Genomic DNA, 23,388 nt, shown 5'->3' with positions numbered 1-23,388 from the left:
ATAGTCAGAGGCTAGCAGAGCCCCCAGGAAATGGAAGCAGAGCTGTAAATCCTGTAAAGCCCCCAGGAACAGGTTTGAGCAAAGATGTGACAAATCTAGGCTGTGTATGTGAGGTCCAAGGGAGATTAAGTTGCACCAAACATGATGTCAGAGCTCTTGGAGAAGCTCAGAGTGGATTCAGCGAGTGGTCCAGACCAATACCTGCAAAACCAGGTTGCAAGTGGGCCCAGAGCGCAGACTGGGTACAGTGCGGGGCTCTTGTGATGCTGACCCTCCCACTGGCTCCTTTGGTTTTCAGGTGCACTTGGGAGGGTGTCGGTAGAGCATGCAGTTAAATGGATGCTCATTTGGAAAGTGGTAACAAAGCCCAAAAAGGGCAGGAAATTGCCCAAGCCGGTTTGGCTCAGTGGATAGAGCGTTGGCCTGCGGACTGAAAGGTCCCAGGTGCGATTCCGGTCAAGGGCATGTACCTTGGTTGCAGGCACATCCCCAGTGGGGGGGGGGGGGGGGGTGTAGGAGGCAGCTGATTGATGATTCTCTCTCATCCATGTTTCTGACTCTCTATCCCTCTCTCTTCCTCTCTGTGAAAAATCAATAAAAATAAAATATTATTTTTTTTTAAAGGGGCAGGAATTACATAAATGGAACATTAAATAGTGGCTTTGTTTATGTGATGGTATGCTCTTTTCTTTTATGGTGGGTCAGTATAAGAAATAGTCATAGGATTTCTACATTGAATATAAAACTTTCGTTGTCCGTTCTGTTCTTCACTTTCCCCCCAGTTCTCACATGACTTGTTTCCTCAGGTCTTTTCCTCTGAGAGCTTTTCCCTGAGCCCTCACCCCTGGCTCTCAACCTCCCTCCCCAGCCCCCACCTTCCTTTCCTTCCTCCCCCACACCCGTGTCATAGCCCTTCTTGCTGCTGGAAGATTTATTTACTGTATCGTCTTTCCTCTCCACTAGAAGTAGGCTTCAGGAAGATTGGGACTTTGCTCTCGTGTTCATGCTATATTATATCCAGTACCAAGAACATACTTTTTATATACATTTGTATGTTTAATATACATATTTAAATTTGTAAGTTTTGTTATTAATAGTGAGAGAAGTGTGTGTTGTGTGTGTGTGTGTGCATTTTTACATACATAAATGGAATGATGTTAGTTCCGTTAGTTTCTTTTGCTTAACAGTTTCTTAAGGAGACCTTTCCATATTAGTGTATATATTTCTGACATGCACCTTTTTTTTTTTTTTTTTGATAATACTCATCTGAGGATATATTTTTCATTGATTTTTAGAGAGAGTGGAAGGGAAGGAAGAAGGAAGAGAGAGAGAGAGAGAGAGAGAGAGAGAGAGAGAGAGAGAGAGAGGGAGGGAGGGAGAGAGAGAAACATCCATGTGAGAGAACCACATCAATTGGCTGCCTCCTGCACCTGCCCCAATTAGAGATGGAAACAAACTAGCAACCCGGATACCTGCCCTTGACCTATCAAACCTGAGACCCTGCGGTGAAGGGCCGATGCTCTAACCACTGAGACCTCCTGGCCAGAGCAAAGTCCCCTCTTTCCTGCTCTGCAAACAGACTATGGCCAAAGTCATCATTGATTTGGTTTCTGTGATATACACTGAGTGACCAGATTATTATGATCTCTGAACGTATAATAATCTGGCCACTCGGTGTATAGCCTATATAGTAAAAGGCTAATATGCAAATTGTCCCCTCGACCAGGAGTTCAACCAGCACGCAGGCCGGCCAACAGCCCATGTCCTCTCCACCTGGCCAGGCTGGCCGGACCTCACCCGTGCACAAATTCAGGCACCGGGCCAGATTATTATGTGTCCAGAGATTATAATAATCTTGCCACTCAGTGTATGTTGATGTTAACTGGGCGGGATGAGTCTATGACGAAGGCATGTAGTATATTAGGAACTGGGAGCTTTTGAGAGAAGCTACTTCTCATCTTTTTCTTAAATTGTATGGAAAGTACATTGTGTACCTGACCTTAAAGGAAAACAAACATCCTCTTCCTCCCCTTTCAAGTGATTGAGATTAATGAAATTATGCTCTCTAAGCAACCTCTGCTTGACTCTAGGATGGTATTCACCAGTCCATCAAAACCGTTCTTGTCAAGGTCAACGGTGACCTCATTGTTACTCAGTCTGATGGTCAGTTATTAGTCTTCTTCCGCTTAACAGTGAATGTTCTTCCAAAGCATGCTTTCAAATAGTTTTATACAAATATTTAAAAAGTATAAAACACCATAAAATGTACCACCATGATGTCATTATTCCTTCTTTAATAAACTGACTGTGTGCTTTAAAAGATTTTTATTTCTTCCCTTTTCCTATAGGGGATATGGTTTCAAAGTACCGAGAACCTTTGATCCACACCTTCCTGAGAGGAGTGAGAGACCCAGATAGTGCTCACAGGGCCAGCAGCTTATCCAACCTTGGAGAATTGTGCCAGAGGCTGGACTTTCTGCTGGGCTCCGTGGTTCATGAGGTACTGCATGTTGATTCTTTTCTAAAGCTTTTCATTTGGACCTATGAATAGCTTGGGATTAGCAGTCACAAGACCTGTATTTTTTTTCCAGGTCAGGTAAGTAAGTCATTTAATCTCCCTCATCCTCACTAGTATGATACATATATTAATATATTAATAGTGATGCCCAAGCAGTGTGGCTTAGTGGTTGAGCATCAACCTAGGAACCATGAGGTCACAGTTCAATTCCTGGTCAGGGCACATGCCTAGATTGGAGTGTGCTAGAGGCACCCGATCGATGATTCTCTCATCATTGATATATATATATTTAATTTTTAATTTCAAGAGGATTTATTATAAAAAAAATTCGAGGTAATTAAGAGAATTGAAGAAGGACAGATAAAACTTTATTGCGGTCTCTGGAAATACACTCATGGATTATTCATCTACTTGAATTTATGGTATTTCCTGATTCCTGAGCTTTATATGCTTTTTATTGATTATAAAGGCTATTCTTATAATTAAATTCCAACTTAGGATTTTTAGGAAAGTTATACACCAGTCATTTTCTCTCCTTGAATTCCCCTATGCCCAACTTTTTGTATCTTTTTAAAAATAATTTAGAAACAATGATGGTTACTGACTTAAAACCTTCAACTGCTCTATTATACATGAACCATTAGGCACCTGATGTTTGGTTATGTTAGCAAATCTCATTGTTTAGCAATATCAACTTGTAACACCTAAGGAAAGGCCTTTGCAGGACTATATGTTTATGTCAGCTAAAGATTTCAGCTTATTATAACTTCTCTGGGTCAAATATTGAAATAGTTCTTTTTTTTTCTTCCTGTTTACTTGGTTTCTTCATATGACTCAACCTAAATTGAACCATAAATCATGAGCTGAAACCTATATAATTTTATTAGCCAATGTCACCCCAATAAATTCAATTAAAATTTTAAATAAAAATTTTGAAATCACCCAGATGTCCGTAGATGGGAAGTTTATTTGTTTTTAGCTTTTATGTTGATTTTTAGAGAGAGAGGAAAGGAGAGAGAAAAAGAGAAACATCAGTGTGAGAGAGACACATTGGTTGCCTCCTCATGTGCCCCAACCAGAGTAAATAGAATTTATATCTTTTATTGATGGAACTGTAACCCAGGTACATGCCCTTGACCCAGAATCGAACCCATGATCCTTGCTTTTGTGGTCTTGAAAAGGAACAGACTTGCCATATGAAAAAAGCTACTGACAGGAAGGGTCATGTAGCTTCATCTTAAAAGCATTTGCTTTTGGCAGTGAAACTTCTAATTTGAAAAACCAGGTGTTTCCATCCCACATAATTTCTGTCTATTCTTTCTAGATGTCCCTTCTTATGTACCATCCCACGCTTGCCGTGTCATCAGTGCCAAGCTGGCCGCCTTGGCTGGACTATAAGTTGGAACATTATTGGACACTAGACAGTCTTAGTATTTCATTCATCGAATCTTCCTATAGTCAGACTGTTCTTGTCCATTCCCATGGAAAAAAGTAGGATATTTGGCATGGCTCTTAAGTAGTTCTTCATTTAACAAATATTTATTGAGCATTTATTCTATGCCAGTGGTGGCACTATAACCAAACTATATGCTAGGCGGTGGGGATCCAGTTCTGATCACAATGAAGTTCCTGTCCTCATGGAACTGACTTTTAAAAGAGGGGAGTTAGGTAGTAAACAAGCAAGCGAGTACACAAATACGTACTGTGGTTGGATAGAGTAAGTGCTACGGAGGTAAATTTAGAAAGGCAAGGGGCAGGAAGGGAGCTTGTTCTTGTATGTGAACTTGGATGAATAGGAAAAGCTTCCGTGATGAGTGACATTTGAGCAGAGACCTGAAGGAAGTAAGGGGTTGACCCAGGCAGCTACCTGGGAAGAGAGCGTTCTTGGAAGAAGGAGCAGCAATACAGAGGCCCTGAGGCCAGTGTGGCTTGAGTGAAGAGGGTAAGGGAAGAAATCAGAGAGGCTATTGCAGTCCACGTGGGGCCTTTTGTAAGGACTTTGGCTTTTACTGTGAGTGACATGGGAAGCCAAAACAGAGGGATGAAGCGATCTAATTTATTTTAAAAGATGATCGTGTGTCCTTCTCTGACAGCTCTCTCAGTGTCTCATTAAGGCTTTGGAAGTCTTCTAGTCTCAAAAATGCTTAGCCCGGTGTGTACTTGTGGGGAAGGAACTTTAACCTTGGGAAAACCTTCTCCTTCACTAGCATTTGTCATGTGCCAGGCATGTTAGAGGACACAGGTAAAGGACCCAGTCTCTCTCCCCAGGGAAATCTCAGGGAGTGTGAAATACAGAGGCATGAACAGACAGTGGACTGACTGGAGGGGTGACATAGTACAAGCACGAGGTGCGAGCAACGCAGAGCTGCGACCCTCAGTTAGAAATGCCAGGGCAGTGAGTCCGTTACATTGACCAAGTGTTAGCCAGGCAGAGAAAGAGGAGAAGCGTAATCTGTCTTGATACAAAATTGAACCAGGTAGCCACCATGGGCTCTGCTACACAATCTGATCTGTGGGTCAGAGTTAAAGCCCTCAGGCATCTGAAGAAACTGCCCCCTTCCCCGTTGGGTGGTCCAGATTTGTGGACTGCCCATGCCAAGACAGTGCTTGCTGGTAGGGAAGGAATATCAAATGTAGGATCATTTCTTCCACATTCTCTGTACCGGGAAATCAGGTTTTCTCTCTCTGTCAATGTCAAGACTTAACCTGTTTGGAGAGCATTATTGTTTTCCCCCATTTCCTCTTGTTCTTATCAAGAGCTGTGTTGCTTGAAACAAAATCTTGATAAGTTCTTTATTCCTTATCACTTCCTGTGAGAAGTAAATATGATTTAAGTCAACCACAGGGAGAGGCCCAACCTCAGTGCAGCAAATGAGATCTGCCCCAGGTGACAAGGGCAGGAGCATTCGCGTCTAATGTGGTGCCCGCGAAGCCGATACGAAGCTTCCACCTCTGATCCCACTGCATGGCCTGCATTTATTACCAGCTTTCCACAGTCAGTGCAGTTTCTAAATGGCAGGTTGTGTGCAGGATGTGAGCACGTAGAACCCTGAGGCCAGGACTCAGGTGGATGTCCTGGGAAACCTCAGGAAGCTACAGTAGCCTCCGTGGTTCTCTTACGTGGCAGGTTAAATGAGCAAGCCGAGCACGTGGGAATTAGAGACCCCGCTGCCTTTGCTGTTAAGGCTTCTTAGTTTACAAAACAGAGGGGCAGATGGCCTAGTTTCAGACAACACACCAACTGAATTTTAACAAAAGAAATGCTTCGAAAAGGGATGAAGCTGCAGTTGGAAAATTGAAATCATGCTTTCCTGATACATACCTCCACTCCGGTACCTCTCTTCTGGAATTTTCCAAGGGTTGTTTCTCCCCCCCACCCCCACCTCAATCTTGCCATTTGTGTTATTTATTTATTTATATAGTTCTGATTATGCTTGGTGTGTGCCAGCTATTTGAGGAGTGATATTTTTCCTGTTTCTGTTGGCTCCTCTCAAGTGTCAGATTGCTTAAGCTGACCTTTCGTGTTTCCAAGCAGTCATCTTCCTTCTCTCCGTATGGCTTTTAAAGTGGGTTTGATTGACATAATTTAGCCAATGACGAAAAGGCCTTACATAGGACAGGTCACTAAAATAGCTACATGGACCCGGAGACAGGCAACACGCGGATCACATAGAATGGGTTTCTGTTCTCTGGGAGGACTTAGAAACAGAATAGAAATGTTACACCAGTTCATAAATTAGTAAAGACCTTACATCATCGGTCTATTTGCCAAAGCTTTTAGGAGTGGAAGGTAATGGTGAGTGTGACCTTGGGATTGGAGGTGAGAGAGACTAGCCATGGGAGTGGCTTGTTCAGACTGGATGGATGGAAGAGAGTGGCCATGCACTTGGTGAGGGGCCTATCCCACTGGCCTGCAGAAGAGCAACATTACAGATTAGTTTTGGGGGTTTCACCTGGAAAGCAGAAGCCTTTCTCACTTCTAGGTGATATCTGTAAGATTGTATTACAATTCTGATGCTTTAAAAACATTTTGCATAACTGGCTGTCATCCACTTCATAGAACTTGGTATTTATGGCAAAGGCATCAAGGAAGGTTCACGAACACTCTCCTGTTCACAGATTCTTCCTGATTGTCCCGGGTGCTAATTGCAGATGGGCTTGGTATAGTCTGGCGCATAAGTCACTAACATCCTGTAACAAGTAGGGAACCATTCCAGCTGATCTCAGCAAGGCTTGTAATAACCAGCTCCTCTGTCAGTCATGCCTTCAAGGTGGCACAGGCTTTCGAGAACTGGCCTTGTCCGGGAAGTCCTTTGCCAGCCAGGATGGCTCTGCCTGTCCTAATTATAGATTCACTGAGAGCCGAGGCAGAAGCATAGTGAACAGAGCAGAGGTGACAAAGCTGGACACCAGCAGGGTTCTAGGCCAGGAAGCCTTGGTCCCACAAACGTGGAAGCAGGGACCCGAAACTAAAACCTAGAGGGAAGCTGGCAAAGAGGCTTGGGAGCATCTGCACATTAAACAGCCCTGGGCTGGCTTTCACACTTTAGTTATCAGACTGAATCAGCTAAACTTTCATGTGTCAAGAAAGTCTCAGACCTAGCTCTAACTTGTTCCCCTGATTTCAGTTCTTACCTTGTAAATAGTAAGCCTGCAAGTAGAGGTAGCTATTATATTGTTGCCTGTTTGGAGGTCGCCCAAGGAATTCCTCCTAGGACCGAATTGCTTTCACCGTTAATGCCAGGGGCATGGAAGCCACTGATGGCCTTGGGTCAGGGTGTCCCAGGTCAAAAGCAGAAGCCGCTTGCTGCGTCGAATTAAAAAACAGTCCCCAGAGTTGAATTTTTCTGGGATTTCTCCTTCACTTGCAAGCTGCAAACTTATCTAATGGATATACAACTTGATTGAATGCCAGTGCACCACAGATGCAATTATATTTAAGAACAAGCTACTTCTTCTCATCTCTGTCATCACTGATTAATTAGACACTTTGAACTATGCCCAACTGTTTGAAAGCTGTGAAAAATACAACCTGCATAGTTAAAATTTCTCCACAAGCCTATGTCCTCATTTGTGCCTTTATTTAAAAAAAAAACAAAACATTCTTTAAGCATAATATATGTATATTAATACATGTTTCCAAACACCCAATCTGGCTAATTTCTTATCATAGCTAGAAATTCTTCCACAGTTGGCCAAGAAATACACTCACACAGTAAATCAAATAACAAAGTATGTGAGAGACCAATTGGATAGTAATTTTCTTACCTTCTATTTTGTGCTGCCATTCGTCACACTTTTTAAATTTTTGCTTTTTTTAAAAAATCTTGCACAAGTGCCTCAGAAAGGTTTGTTGCTGATATTTTTAGTGGTACCTCTATGCCTACTAGGAGCAAGGGATAGAAACCCTCATTTTATTACATGTAATTATTAGCATATACCTGGCACCATGTTTTGCAAGTAGTTTCCAGTCTTTTCTGTTATAGAGCCATCTTTTAAAGTGAACGAGCCCTGAACGACTTCCTCCACAAAAGAAGAACCCAGGCAGGGAGTCTCTGAAATTGGCCCCCGGTGACTCACCTGGGGTATGAGCTGTGTTTGTAGGACTGGGAAGTCTGGACATGCTAAAGATCAGTTTGGATATTTATGTATTTCTCTGTCCCTGGGCAGAAACTTTCATCAGTGGCACATTCATATTCATGCCAGGCCTGACTATGAACTCTGATGCCTGCTTAGCTACAGCTCCATGGTTCTCAGTCCCCAGGTGCCGCTGTGTTTGGAACAGCTTTTCTTCCTCTGATTCAGTGTTCCCAAAGGGGGGGCAAGTAACAGTTCTTCCCTTTTTTTCCCCCTTTAAATATATTTTTATTGATTTCAGAGAGGAAGGTAGAGGGAGAAATAGAAACACCAATGATGAGAGGGAATCATAGATCGGCTGCCTCCTGCATGCCCCACACTGGAGATGGAGCCCGCAAACCGGGCATGTGCCCTGACTGGGAATCAAACTGTGACCTGATTCATGGGTTGATGCTCAAACACTGAGCCACACCAGCTGAGCAGTTCTCCCCACTTTTGAGAAAATATTTGCGTTTGAACACACCTTTATTATATAGTCATGTGCCACAAAAATGGCATTTCAGTCAACAACAGACCTCATATAAGATGGTGACCACAGCGTATGGCTCAGGTGTGTAGTAGGGTCTACTCCTAGGTTTGCAAAAGTACACTGTGATGTTTGTACAATGACAAAATTGCCTAGCCACACATTGCCCAGAACGTGTTCTCATCCTTAAATTGCACATGACCATATACACGTATCCCTTCCCACTCCCTAATTTCCCTCCTGAATTCCAAACCAGGCTTTTGTCCTTTTCCAGAAAAGCTTAATCAAGATCTCAACACTAGGTCTCTCTTACTGAGAACGAGGAAACTTTCCTCTTCTCTCTAGCAGATTGTTCTTGATGGATGTATAGAAAGTGGGACATATTTAAGAGGCTTTATGTAATTGTGCAATCCTGGGTTTTATTGACTTCTTCCCTCACTCTCCTAGGTTACAGCTTGTCTAATTGCTGTGGCTAAAACAGACCAGGAAGTTCAAGTGCGCAGAGCTGCCATCCATGTGATTGTGCTGCTGCTTCGGGGACTCAGCCAGAAAGCTACAGAGGTAACTCAGTCTCTTAACCATTTGTAATTTTCCTGCCTCTGGTTTTTGTCTGTTTGTTAGTCTTTCTTTCACCAGGGCAGGCCTCAAACCTTTCCCCTGGGTTGACGCAAGCAGATGAATTGATAAGCAGGGATTTTTGTAGCAAGAAATTGTATTGTTTGCTCTTCAGGAAGATGTTTTTTCTGTAACATCGTAGGTAAATCACACACTCACTGCTACAGGGAAACTGGAGCACAGATTTGTAGATCGAGGCTCTGTGTCTTGGCATTCCAAGGTGAGCTAGCTGGAAGGCACTGAGCCTGCCTCTGTAGCCTGAACTTTAGTGACTTGCCTTCCTGACTCATAATAGTTCATACTGAATTACAAAAGGGCCTCGTTTTAAATGTTTCCTTTCTAGCGGTCAGTTCAATCCATGAGATTTTACTTGCTGCATAAATTAAACTTTCTTCTCCTTCGAGTGGGTTTGGCTGGATTTCTCCTCAGTGTATGGCCAGCACAGGAAGAAAGTATTTATATCCACATGTGATCTGAGAATGAGTGACCTCTAAATTAATTTCCTTCTTGATCTTAATGGACACTTATTCCCAGTTGACTTCGTAGAGAGAGTTTGCATTAATAATTCACTTACCGGCATCCACAATGCTCGTCTGCGGCTGGGACATCGGTATTTAACCAAGTGTCAGTGAAGCCATTAGAAGAGTAATAGTTTTGCCAGACACACAGGCTTTCTTCATGCTGGAATTTTGCCATATCAAGTTTCTGACACCATTTCGTACAAGCGTGGACTCATGAGTTCCCCCCCAACTATTATCTAGGACCTTGATGGGACTGGAGGACGTACAGATCATAACTCAGTAACTCAGATGATTAAATCGCTGTGGGATACACTCTGCTCTTGTTGAGAATTTGCTGTACAAGAGGGGTTTGAGAAAGAGTGAGTGTTTTACATCCATTGTCAAGATTTACAAAACTCTTGACAAACATTTCATGGTTGGTATGTAAGTTGTAAGAAAGTATAGGGGAAACTTGGTGAGGGGTATACAGGAATTCTCTGTGCTGTCTTTTTTTTTTTTTAAATAAGTTTTTATTGTTCATATTATTACAAATGTTCCTTCCCCCCCCCCCCCCACCATTGCTCTCCTCCACCAGGTTCCCACCCCACCCTCTGCCCTTTCCCCTCTCCCTATTATCCTCATCCATAGGTGCACAGTTTATGTTCAGTCTCTTCCCACGCCCCCCTCTCCCCTTTTCCCCAAGAATCGTCAGTTCATTCCCCTTCCGTACCTCTGATTCTATTATATTCAACAGTTAATATTGTCATCAGATTTTTTTAATTTCCTTGGTTTTTAGATTCACTTGTTGATAGTTATGTATTTGTTGTTCATAATTTTTATCTTTGTTTACTTTCTCTTCTGAAAGAACCCCCTTCAGCAATTCATATAATTCTGGTTTGGTGGTGATGAACTCCTTTAGCTTTTTTTTTATTAGTGAAGCTCTTTATCTGGCCTTCGATTCTGAGTGATAGCTTTGCTGGGTAGATTATTTTTGGCTGTAGGTTCTTGCTATTCATCACCTTGAATATTTCTTGCCATTCCCTTCTGGCCTGCATGGTTTCTGTTGAGAAGTCAGCTGACAATCGTATAGGTGCTCCTTTATAGGTTACTACCTTCTTTGCTCTTGCTTCTTTTAATATTTTCTTTGTCTTTTGCTCTTGGAATTTTAATAATGATGTGTCTCGGTGTGGTCCTCTTTGGATTCCTTTTGTTTGGAGTTCTGTGCGCTTCCTGGACTTGTAAGTCTAATTCTTTCACCAGGTGGGGGAAGTTTTCTGTCACTATTTCTTTCAGTATGTTTTCAATATCTTGCTCTCTCTCATCTTCTGGGACCCCCATAATTCTGATGTTGGTTCACTTGAAGTTGTCCCAGAGGTTTCTTACATTATCTTCAATTTTCTGGATTCTCTTGCCTTCTAGCTTCTGTGGAGGAGTGTCTTCTGGCTCTTTATGTTCCAAATCTTTGACTTGATTCTTGCGATCTTCCCTTCTGTTTTTAGGACTCTGTAAAATATTTTTTATTTCAGACAATGTATTCTTTATTTCTTGTTGATCCCTTATCATTTCTTGTTGACTCCTTATTAATTCTAGTTGATCTCTTTTCATATCCTCATAGGCCATCTTTTCTAGGAAATTGTTGAAAAACCTTATAAGCATAGATTTGAACTCTATATCCAGACGCTTTTTGTCCTCCATTTCTTTCGTTTGTGATCTATTTCGTTGTCGCATTTCGCAGTTACAGATGGGACGGGGTTTCAGGGTGGAGCCTGCAGCTTTGGCTTCCATCAGCCCCGTCCTATGCGGGTCCTTCAGTGCTCGCTGCTGCCGCGCCTCTGAGAGAAAGGTGCCCTCGATTTTCGTCTGCTGCCAAACAATCTATGCTCTCCCCCAATGAGCCCGGTATTGGGGTTCAGTTCAGTTGGAAGTGGAGTTGGAGGTGGCGTTCAGAGCAGACTGGAGCCCCAGTCTCCTTCCCGTCAGGGCAATCCCGCGGCACAGCCGACCATCCCTTCTCTGCGCGCAATGTGCTCGCCGCCGGGACCTCCTTTCTCCGCTTCCCCAGGGTTTCGCCTTACAGCCCAGCTCCCTGTGGCTGAGCCTGAGTCCCTGGGGTCTGGCCTAGAACTGGGGTTCAGAGCAGTCGGGGGCCCAGCACAGTCGGAGTTTTATCTCCTTTCCGCTAGGGAACGCCCGCCAGGCACTCGGCCTCCCTCCTCTCCGACTCCGTCCTCTCCGCGTCTCCGTACCTTGGGCTTTTCCAGCTCCTCCGCGCCTCCTTCTGGTTTTCTCCTTGCTTCTCGCTGTAGAATTTCCCGTCAGTCAACCTTCCTGTAGTTCTGGGCAATGTCCGTTTTATATTTTAGTTGTATTTTATTGAAATTGTTGTGTGCGGCTGCGGCTAGGTGTTCACCTGGGCGCAGCCATCTTGGATCACTTTATTCTTAATTCTTCTCTGTGCTGTCTTTACAACTTATCTGTAAATCTAAAATTATTTCATAATAAAAATTTGTCTAAAATATGATAGACTATTCAACAAAATCTACAATATTCTCTGAGTGCAACACACTCTCATTAAGCGATAGAAAAGGAGAGAGAGAAAATATGCCTGGTTAGTAAAGTGAGAGAAGAAACAGAAAGAAACACTATCCAGACTTCTCATATCCATGTGTAGCCAATGAAAGCAACACTGCTTGTCTTACCAAGACTAAAATAATTTGTGGCCATGGAAGATTTTTGTCACTTTCAAAAGGCCATGCGAATGAAACACTTCTATTCTCCAAAACAACTCCAGTCTGAAATTTATAAACTGTGCTTACTTGGTGAATAAAGAAAAGGAAATGGGACGGGATGGATGGCTGATTCCTCTTCCTGTGGCATCCTTGAGACCAGGTGTGTTAAATCTTGTAATCGTGGGTGTGATTATCACCAGGGCCACTTTAATGAGAAGCGGAGATAACCACAAAGCTTTCAATCTGGGATTTCTCTTTACTGCTCTGTTTTGCCCCCAGGAACAGCTGAAATGAAAATGCCACTTTGTTGATGAAGTTTAGTGTGTTTTTTCCTTCTAATCACTATCTCTCAAGCAATAGAGTGCCAGAAGGTAATCCCAGGTTTCAGTGAATGCTCTGTTGTTCATAGAGCTGCCGGCCAAGGACCTCTGTGGTTCTGGCAGCTTGAAACGGAGGCAGAGAGTCCAGGGAGAGGCAGAGGCTCAGAAGATCAGGTGATAGACTGGGATCAGAGAGGGGAGACATCACCACCTCTGATTCACGAGGCAGCTTCTATCTCTTTCCTACTTGAAAGTAGCCAGAATTTTGTGCAGTCAACACAGTAATCACATTGGAGGAAAATATTGCATTCACTTTTTTATTGAAATACTTACTTTCTTACCCTACCCGGTTTGGCTCAGTGGATAGAGTGTTGGCCTGTGGACTCAAGGGTCCCTGGTTCGATTTCGGTCAAGGGCATGTACCTTGGTAGCAGGCACATACCCGTTAGAGATTGTGCAGAAGGCAGCTGATGGATGTTTCTCATTGATGTTTCTGACTGTCTATCCCTCTCCCTTCCTCTCTGTAAAAAATCAATAAAATATATTTTTTAAAAAGAAATACTTATTTTCTCTTTTTAGCCTTATTTTGGCTTTATGACTATATCTCTTTGTTAATTCATTCCCAATATATCCTAAAGCCTAAAAGAACCAGGAAGGACACCACTTTAAACCCATTCTACTTTATGGAAATGAAATTTACTGGGATACTCGGGAGAGGAGCTGTGATTAGACCTGTATCTTCCATTGGCCTCAGAGTTAATAGCCCTCCTCAACATAAAGAAGATGAGCTGAGTGACAGAATGAGAACATTATGCCCAACTATATGCTCTTCCCAAATTAGGTCTTTGCAAAGTAACTAATTTAAGCATTGTAAACGTTTAGAACATCCGTATTCATATTCCAAAGACAATAATGAAGAATTGGGACAATAATGGCTGACTGACAGTCTACCAGACTGGCTCTCCTTCAGATAACATCTAAAAACTCTGCATATAATACAGTAGGCAGCTATCTGAAGACCTTGGAGTGTGGTCAGAAGCAGGCAGGTTCTTATGGAATCCATGCTTAGAGAAGAGGTGCTATACAAAATGAGTTCCCATTTCCTTGGCTTTTAGCCAAGCCTATGTGAGAGGAATGGCATGCATTAGGGGTGCTGGTTGGGAAGACCTCGTCTTTCTAGAATGTGGAACCAGAAGATCCAACCTGAGGAAGGTACAGCTGCAGGAGGGAGGCTACAAACCCTGGAAGGGAAAGATCCAGAGAGAGGATTTCCAAATTCTGTCTGCGTACATCTCTGCCTGACCTCCAAACCAAGCAAGATGATTGCCTGCTTTATAGAAATAAAAGCACTGATTGGAAAAGAAAAGAATCCAGAGGCTACGTAATTTAATGTATATAGCGTCCAGGATATAATCCAAAATAACTCAATATATGAAAACACCAGAAAATGAAATATATTTCCAATAGAAAATAAAATCAACTGAAACCAAACCAACGATTATACTGAAATTAGAATTATCAGACAAGGATTTTAGAGCAGTTGTTATAACTATCCTCAAGAAATTTTTAAAAATATGCCTGCAATTAGTAAAGAAAGGAAATCTCAGCAAAGAAATAGAAATTATTAAAAAAAAAATCTCAAAAGGAAGTTTTAGAACTGAAAACTACAATATAAAAACCACAACATAGAAGGTTCTTTTTAAAAACCACTCGATGACATTAGAAGCGTCGATGACCAAAGATGACCGAAGAGAGAATAAAGGAATTTGAAGAGCTCCAGCAGGTTTGACTCAGGTTAAAGTGTTGGCCCATTTACTGAATGGTCTCAGGTTTGATTCCCATCAAGGGCATGTACCTCTGTTGCAGGCTTGATCCTCTACCCAAGTCAAGTAGATGAGGGAGGCAACCAGTTGCTGTGTCTCTCTCACATTGATGTTTCTCTCTGTTTCTCCATAAAGCAGTATAAATTATCTGATGGGAAGAACAGAGCGGGGTGGAAAAAAAGATTTAAAAAGTGAGTGTTTTCGAGTGACCAGATAGTCTCAGAGAGCTAACTACACTTCTCCTAGGAACAGTGGTTCTTATCCACTAATTGTGTTTGTGGTGACATAACTACTATGAATAATGGAATAAACTGTGGGTGATACATTCCAAGACCCACACTCACAGTGCCAGACTGAAACCACAGATAGTAAACCTTATGTGTGCTGTGTTTTTTCCTGTACATACATACATACCTATGATAAAGTTTAATTTATAAGTTAGACACAGTAAGGTTAAAAATAATACTATTAAAAAATAAAGTAGATGATGGACAATGGCAAAAAAAATAATAATACTATTAATAAATTATAACAATATACTCTAATAAAATTACAGTGGAAATTTGTTTCTTTTATACTCAATTTATTCCAGAAGGCTGTTCAAGAAGTGATTTGTTCAAAAACTGAAACAGCCCTAGCTGGTGGCCTGTGGACTGAAGGGTCCTGGGTTCAATTCTGGTCAAGGGCATGTACCTCAGTTGCAGGTTCCTCCCCAGTCTGGGCCCTGGTCAGGGTGGGTGCAGGAGGCAAACTACCAGTGTGTTTCTCTCACATTGATATTTCTCTCTGTTTTTCCCTTTATCTTCTACTCTCTATTAAAAAAAAAAAAAATCAATGGAAAAATAACCTCAGGTGAAGATTTAAAAAAATACAAATCATTTTTTCCCCAATAGAAATAATGTAAATTGAATTAATCTGTTCCAGATCCCCAAATGATTCCCTGTTTTAACTTTTCTTATATACAGTACATGTCTAATGTACTGATTATAAGTAAACACTTCATTTCTTAAATTTTCTAGTACAAAACACCCTGTACTAGCCTTAAATAAATTTTTCATATATATCACTGAATTATTTATTGCTGGAATTTTCCACTTAACATTTTTCAGGCCACAGTTGATTGCAGTTAACTGAAACCTTGGAAAGTGAAACCACCAATAAGGGAGGACTACTGTATATACAATAAAAAAGTAAAAGTTGATGACCTTTGTTAAAAAAAAATAAGTGATTTGAGCCCTAGCTGGCTTGGCTCAGTGGATAGAACATCAGCCTGCGGACTGAAGAGTCCCAGGTTCGATTCTGGCCAAGGGCACATGCCTGGGTTGAGGGCTTAATCCCCAGTAGGGGGTGTGCGGGAGGCAGCCAATCAATGATTCCTTCTCATCATTGATGTTTCTATCTCTCCTTTTCCCTTCCTCTCTGAAATCAATAAAGAAATATATTTTTTTAAAGTTAAAAAATATATAAGTTCTAGATTTATCTCGATAGCTACTACTGCCATTCTGTGTGTAGTTTACAGAGAGCTGACTTCTTGCAAGAACTCTGAAGTACTTGAGAACTTTGCAGGTGGATTTATAGTGACTAAGTATAGCAGCTTTTGACATTAAAACTTCCCCCTTGCCTTTTAATATTAAAAGATAATTCCCAGTGCTTAGTTTTTCTTTCTTCTAATCCCTGATCTTAGATGACAAAAGAATAATCTGTCCTCTACTCTGTCTAGTGGGAGATAAGTAGTAGGCTTGAGAATTCTTTCCTTCAAGATGATAAACAGGTGTTAACATAAGGTTGTATCTTCAAAAATAAGCAAAACCCGAAGCATCTTCGGGGGGAAGAGTTGGGCTTTCATTTTTAATTGATAGCTGAGTCAGGTTCTGAGCCAAACCCAGGCCTCCACCCAAGAGTGATTTTTTAATTCCTTCTTTTTTGACTCCAGTTTTGAACTCTGATGATAAAACTCCTCCTAATAACATGATGAATAGTGGTTTCACTAACATTTGTGCAGTTGGAGGTTACTCTTCTCCTTTGTTGTGAGAGAGAAGGCAAACCCTGGCTAAAAGGAAAAAAAATATGAATGACGTTGTGTGTGACATTATGCTTTTTTAATTACAGCAGTCACATGTGGTCCATCCAAAGGGTTTAGTGCATGTATCCTAGGTTCACTTTGTGTCTGTCTGTCTGTCTGTCTGTCTATCCAGGCTGGGAACTAGGACCTGAGACGTAGCACAAATGACAAGTTATAAGTAAATAGACTTAATGGAAACTTCCTTTTATTGGTTTTTGTTTTATCCTGAAAGCTATTTTGACAACATCTGGTGTGGGGGTTTTTTGTGTGTGTGTGCCCTGGGTACAATAAACAGGCCTCGTTCCCTTCCCAGGGCTAGTTTCACAGACACTGCTCCTTTTGAACAGATCGAAGGCTCCATGTGAAAAGCAAATGAAAAGAACACATAAAAATGCCTGGGATCCAGGTAATAATTATTCCTCTGTGAACTTTAAAAAAGTGCTTAGGAGAGCCCATTCAGGGCTCAAATTAAAGAGTGTCTTCCCTTCTTGGGAGTGTGAAACTCTAGCCAGTTGACCAAGGCAGCAATTCTGTCAGTCATCTTCTGCTACCGGCCAGGGCTCTGTGTTTACAGTATTGATATTATTCATAAAAGGCATGGAATAAGAACTCAGCATTTGAGGCCCTGGCTGGGTGCTCCATTGGTTAGAGCATCGTCTGGATAAGCCAAGGTTTCTGAGTTCGGTCCCCACCAGACCACCCAATGAAAGCATAAGTAAAGTGGAGCAACAAGTCTCTCTCTCAAATCAATAAATTTTTAAAAAAGAATTTAGCATTTGTTGGACATTTTTAGTGTCAAAGAGAGACGGACATAGAGGAATTTTAAAATATGTATGCTGTCAGTTTATAAATTATCTCCCCAAACACTTCTCTCTTTACTTCCTCTTAGACTAGGGGTGTCGAACTCAATCAGAGAAGGGGCCAAAATCTAAAATCCAGCCTAAATCGCGGGCCGAATGGTTTACTGAACAGTCATAAACTGTCATTGTGATGGAAACGCAGCGGAGTGCAGTGATGACAGCGCGGTGCGGGCCACATTGCAAGGCCTGGTGGGACGGATTTGGCCTGCGGGCCTTGTGTTTGACACATGTGTCTTAGACATTCTAGCTACTGTGACTCCATTTCAGTCTTAAAAGAAAAACCCTTTTAAACCCTGTATTAGTTTCTTTTAAAAAAAAATTTTTTTTAAATAAAAATATTACTCAGTTTAGAGAGGAAGGAAGAGGGAGAGAGAAACATCAATGATGAGAGAGAACCATTGACCAGCTGCCTCCTGCATGCCCCCACTGGGGATGGAGCCCACAACCCAGGCACATGCCCTAACCAGGAATCGAACTCTGACCTCCTGGTTCATAGGTCGATGCTCACTAAGCCACGCAAGCGGGGCTGAATTAGTTTCCTAGGACTGCCGTAACAAAGTACTACAAACTGGGTGACTTAAAACAATAAAAATGTACTGTCTCATAGTCTTAGAGGCTAGAAGTCCAAAATCAAACTGTTGACAGGATCACATTCCCTCTGACCTACTATAGGAAAATCTTCCTTGTCTCTCTCTAGCGTCCAATGGTTTACCAGCAATCTGTCATTTATTGGCCTGAAGATGCATAACTCCTATCTCTGCCTTTGTCATCATATGCATTCTTCCTGCGTGACAATGACTTCACCTGGCTTTCTTCTCGTAAGAAGCAGAAGAACATAACTGGTGTCCTACTCCAGTATGACCTTATCTTAACTAGTTACATCAGAGCAACCCTGTTTCCCAATCAAGTCACTTTCTGAGGTCCTGGGATTAGGACCTCACACATCTTGGAGGAAACAGGAGACACACTCAACCATAATGGGCCCCTAAGAGTCTATAGTCATTTCTCTTTTGTGCTTATGCTTCTCCATCTATTCGTTATTACTGCATCTTGAGAAGAGCCTGTTTTATTTAGGACATCTCTGTCTCTTGGTACTCTCTTCCTTTTTTTTTTTTTTTTTTTTTTTTTTTTTTTTTTTTTAAGCTTTAAGTATCTGTGCTACATCTCAGAACCTCAGGAAGGCAAGAGGAGCAGTGTGTCCGACATGCTTACCTTGGAAGAAATGGATCCTCACAGTTTAGTAGAGAAAATAATGAGGGAGCATAGGATAATTTAGGGGCTGCTGAATTTGGTACAAGTTCTGGTCTTGGTGCATATCTCTTAACCTCACTGAACCTCATTTTCATATCAGTCCTATCTACCTGACAGAGATGTAGCAAGAATTAGATGGGATAACATGTAAAACTTCACAAATTGTAAAGGATGCTAAATATAAAAGACAACAATGCTGATGATAAGTACTAATTTTTATTGTTGTTGTTACTACTACTACTTTCACCACCACCACCATCACCGTCACTACTATTATCCAATCTATAGATTTGCAGGAGGTTTTTAATAATTTTAAAACTCACCGAAGAAAATTTTATATTTAATCTAAATGAATAGGCCATTTATTTTATGGCTGGAAGTTTTAGAGGTTTACACCTTATCCTGCCAGGCTCTCACCATCAGTCATCTCAGATTTTGAAAGACAGACTTTTATCATATGGCGCCCAGCCTTCCCGTCTGTGCAATGATCTCATGTTGCATAAGCCCCTCATTCTTCGTCAGGATGGGTACCAACTCAGCTGGAACCTAGATGCTCTTTAGTTACTGAACCCCAAGATATTGAATTGGATTTGACCTCCAACGCTCTTGTTTTTTGTCTTTTTTTACCTACCGCTATGAAGTAGTTGATGTAGCACCACAAAATAATAATAATGCCGTGTGCTTTTATAAAGCAGGCATTGAGCTAGGTGCATTACTGTATTATTTCAGTTGATTCTCTCAGGAACTCTGAGGGGTAGGTAGTGTTATCCCCATTTACAGAAGATTAAAGGAAGCCCCTCAAGATTCAGCAAGCTGATCAAGATCACACTGCTAGCAAGTGGCAGAGCTGACTTAAATCCAGGCTGTGTCTCTAGCTCTTCTGTTTCCCACATTTATTAAACTGCTTATTTATTTTTTAATGCTCAATTGGGGATATGTTTTTAATTTGGTTTTAGAGAGAGAGAAGTATCAATGTGAGCGAGAAACATCAATCTATTACCTCCCATATGCCCCTGACTGGGCATCAAAACCACAACCCTGATGCTCCAACAAACTGAGCCACCCGCCTGAGACTAGACTGCTTATTTTTTTTAAAGAAAGAGCAAATTAAGATTATTATTTTTTATATATATATTTTATTTATTTTTTACAGAGAGGAAGGGAGAGAGATAGAGAGCTAGAAACATCCCCCACCGGGGATGCGCCCGCAACCAAGGTACATGCCCTTGACCGGAATCGAACCTGGGACCTTTCAGTCCTCAGGCTGATGCTCTACCACTGAGCCAAACTGGTTTTGGCTCAAGATTATTTTTAAGGCAAAGAATTACACTAATAATGAGTAAAAATATAATTTTCCATGCTAAGGAGATTTAAAGTGACATTCTAGTTTATTCAGTCAAGATTTGTACCCAGTTCCAGTTCCTGTTTAGTCATATACTTTTCTTTAAATAACAAAGGTTTCATCACTTCTCCGTGTCAAGGTGTCGTGATGACTTTTATATCTGTTGTGTATATTTAGCAGCTTGTCTTATTCTGTGTTGTCTCAAGCCCAACATAATTTGCTATCCTTTACTTCTTAAGACCCAGTCAGACCAGAAGCACAAGTTTCCAAATATTCATTCCCACACATTAAAAACTAAATGTTCAGTCATTAATGAGTGCCTATTTTCCCAAAGATCTCTATTATCTGTCAAATACAGATTTGTAGATAGCAGCGATTTTTAACCTTTTTCATCTCATGGGATACATAAACTAATTACTAAAATTCTGCAACACACCAAAAAAATATATATATTTTTTGCCAATTTGGAAAAAAAAAAAAAGTATAATTTTTATTGGTTTACCTACCCTTTATGCTCCAAAGTAACTTTTAAAAAATCAGATGTCTGAACTTATATATAAGGATTTCTGGAACTACGTAGGAATTAATCAATCAGACACAATCTTATTATACGATGTGACCAATAAGATGCAACTGTATCATATGACCTATATGTTTATGATTCAAGACAAGGCATTCACACCAGATGGTTATTGTTGTGTTTTCATTTTTTATTTACAATCTAAGGGAAAAGAGGTCAGTGTTCCTGTTTAAAAATTCAATGTTTAAAAACTCTTACAGCACATTGGTTGAAAATTGCTAGTCCATAGGATAGCAACTCAGAAGTCTTGCCCTTAAATTTCTGAGTTAAAGAGGGTTTATAGCTAGATAACCCTGGAGACAATCAGAGACCTTTTTCAGAGGCATATTTGTCCCAGGGTCTGAGCCAAGGTCTAGGAGAGCGGGGCTGGAGGGCATCAGGAGAGGAGCAATGCCAGGCTGGAGACAGAATGAACCTGGGGGAGGTTGGTGAGTAGGAAAAGGGCAAGGCCCGGTCCAGGTAGATGAAGGCCGCTGATGCTGATGCAAAGGGAGGTAAAGTAAGTGTGCTCTGTTTATCAGTAGTTCAATAGCCTCCACTCCCCCTCACCTTGCATCTTTCTTATCACATAATTTCTTAAAGTGAGATATGACATATCTGTAAAATTTACTGTATTAACGTGTACAATGCAGAGTTTTTAGTATATTTATAAAGCTGTGCACACCTCACCACCACCTAATTCCAGAGCATTTTCATTAGCCCAAAAAAGAAGCCCTGACCCCATTAGCCATCACTTTCACCATTCCCCCCTCGCAACCACTAATCTACTTTCTGTGTATGGATTTGCCTTTTCTAGATATTTCATATGAAATTCATTCATAGGTGGTTTTTTGTGCTGCTTCCTTTCACTTAGCATAACGTGGTCAAGCGAGCTGTTCCGGGCCTGGCTGCTCCGGGCCTGGCCTCTGTTGCTCTGGTCCGCTCCACAACCAGCTGCTCCGGGTCTGGCCACTGCCACTCCAGGCCTGGATGGATCAGCTGCCTCTTGCACACCCCCCACTGGGGATGTGCCTGCAACCAAGGTACATGCCCTTGACTGGAATCAAACCTAGGATCTTTTAGTCCGCAGACTGACGCTCTGTCCACTGAGCCAAACTGGCTTCGGCTAATTGTTGTTATTAACATACCCCCACAAAGATATACGTTTTCCTTCCCCTTCTCCCTGTATAGTTACATTAGAGTTTTTGCTATATCAGCGTTTAGTGTTTATATTATGAGTGTAACTATTACCCACAGTTGAGTCATATAATGTACTATGATTCATTTCCTTTCTTGTATGAAATTTGGCTTTCTCTGAAGTTAACAAATGTCTCAGGTTTACATTTGTTACTCTTCTATGAACCAGTTACCAATTCATTCCCAGCCTCTGCTACAAGTTTATAAATCTCTTAAAAGGTTCAAGCACATCAAGTATTACAACTCTTCATCACTTGCTCTTATCTGGACTGGTCACCTTCTAAGCCTACTGTAAGACTTGAGAACAGAGCACTCAAAAGCTGATGATGCTCTGTGTGCATGGGAAATGCTACGGACTGGTGGACTTTGTAACAGGGTAATAAGCTGGCCAGGTCATTTCATGGGGAGACTCCAAAATTTATTCGAAGTCTTTTCTTTGGGGCTAGTCAGAGAAGAACCATCTTGTCTCCTACTTAGACTCGCTGGCCAGGGTTCTGGAAGATGCATAGAAAGAGGAATATGGTGGTCTCACCATCAGTAAGAAGACTTTTACTTAATCTTTCTGTTTCCAACATGGCAGCCTCATCTTACCTAAACCTAGTATCCACCTATCCAGAGTCTCTCTGGTTGGACTCTTCAGCGGGTAAAACTCCAGGCTTCCGGTGTGGTTGGAGAGGGGCAGTCACCTGGATGCACAGAACAGAAGGCAGCAGGAGACTTAATTAGTACTCAACATACCTCCAACCAGGGTTCCTGTTCACCTCCATTTTGAGAGGTATGAATCATCAGCTCCTGAACGTTTTTGAGTTTCCCTAGTGCATTAGGCTTGCTTCTGGGCTTTGGTTTAATGAACCAATTTGTCGTCCAAACCAGAACAATTTTAAGAGCAAAAGAAGACACTATTAATAATTATATCAATGCAGCAGACATAAAACATGCTAACCTGGGCAAATCAGGATTCACCTAACTGCTTCTAATGTCATCATTGTCTTGTTAGTTTTTTTCCCCCCCTTTATTGATTAAAGTATTACTTATGTGTCCTTGACGCCCCATTGCCCCCTCCACCCCCACACCTCACCTCTCGCTTTGTTAGTTCTTTTTGTTCTGATAACTTTATATCATTTTTATCCCGTTACTGTCATTTTAGTGGAGCTTGAGGAGAGAGCAGTGGTGTGTACTTGTGTTCAGTCCACCAGCTTTTAGGATTCTGCCTTCTTTATCGATAGAGAAAGGAGATGTGAGGGATATATATGACTACAGTCAGAGCTCTTTTGGTTGCAAACAGCAGAAACCCAGCTCTCAATAAGCTTGAGCGAAGAGAACTTTTCGGCCTCCTGAATCCAAAGGAGAGCGAACAGGCACGTTGCAGGGAAAGCAGGGCTGAGCTGGTCGAGAGCGACCCAGACGAGGAACTGCAATGCTCCTTCTTTTGTCTCTGCTTCTTCCTGCACTTTGCCTTCCTTCTCCTGCACTGGAGTCCAGCTTTCTTCCTGTGGCAGCAACGTGACC

General features: G+C 41.7%; 1 protein-coding gene across 2 annotated transcripts in view; it reads left to right on the top strand.

The window, feature by feature from the left end:
- TANGO6 (transport and golgi organization 6 homolog) overlaps positions 1-23,388 on the top strand; it is a 136,016-nt gene that overhangs the window by 98,727 nt on the left and 13,901 nt on the right. Inside the window, exons 16-17 of one of the 2 annotated variants that reach the window (XM_036441362.2) lie at positions 2,349-2,500; positions 9,069-9,182. In XM_036441362.2, the coding sequence (XP_036297255.1) occupies positions 2,349-2,500; positions 9,069-9,182 (266 nt within the window). Of the gene's footprint in view, positions 1-2,348; positions 2,501-9,068; positions 9,183-23,388 lie in introns of those variants that run through there. The other variant, XR_004988562.2, reaches the window with a different exon arrangement.

Source organism: Pipistrellus kuhlii, unplaced genomic scaffold (genome assembly GCF_014108245.1).
Source record: "Pipistrellus kuhlii isolate mPipKuh1 unplaced genomic scaffold, mPipKuh1.p scaffold_m20_p_17, whole genome shotgun sequence".
Lineage (NCBI taxonomy): Eukaryota > Metazoa > Chordata > Mammalia > Chiroptera > Vespertilionidae > Pipistrellus > Pipistrellus kuhlii.
Note: the sequence above shows the minus strand (reverse complement) of the source record. Positions and strands in the feature narration are given on the sequence as shown.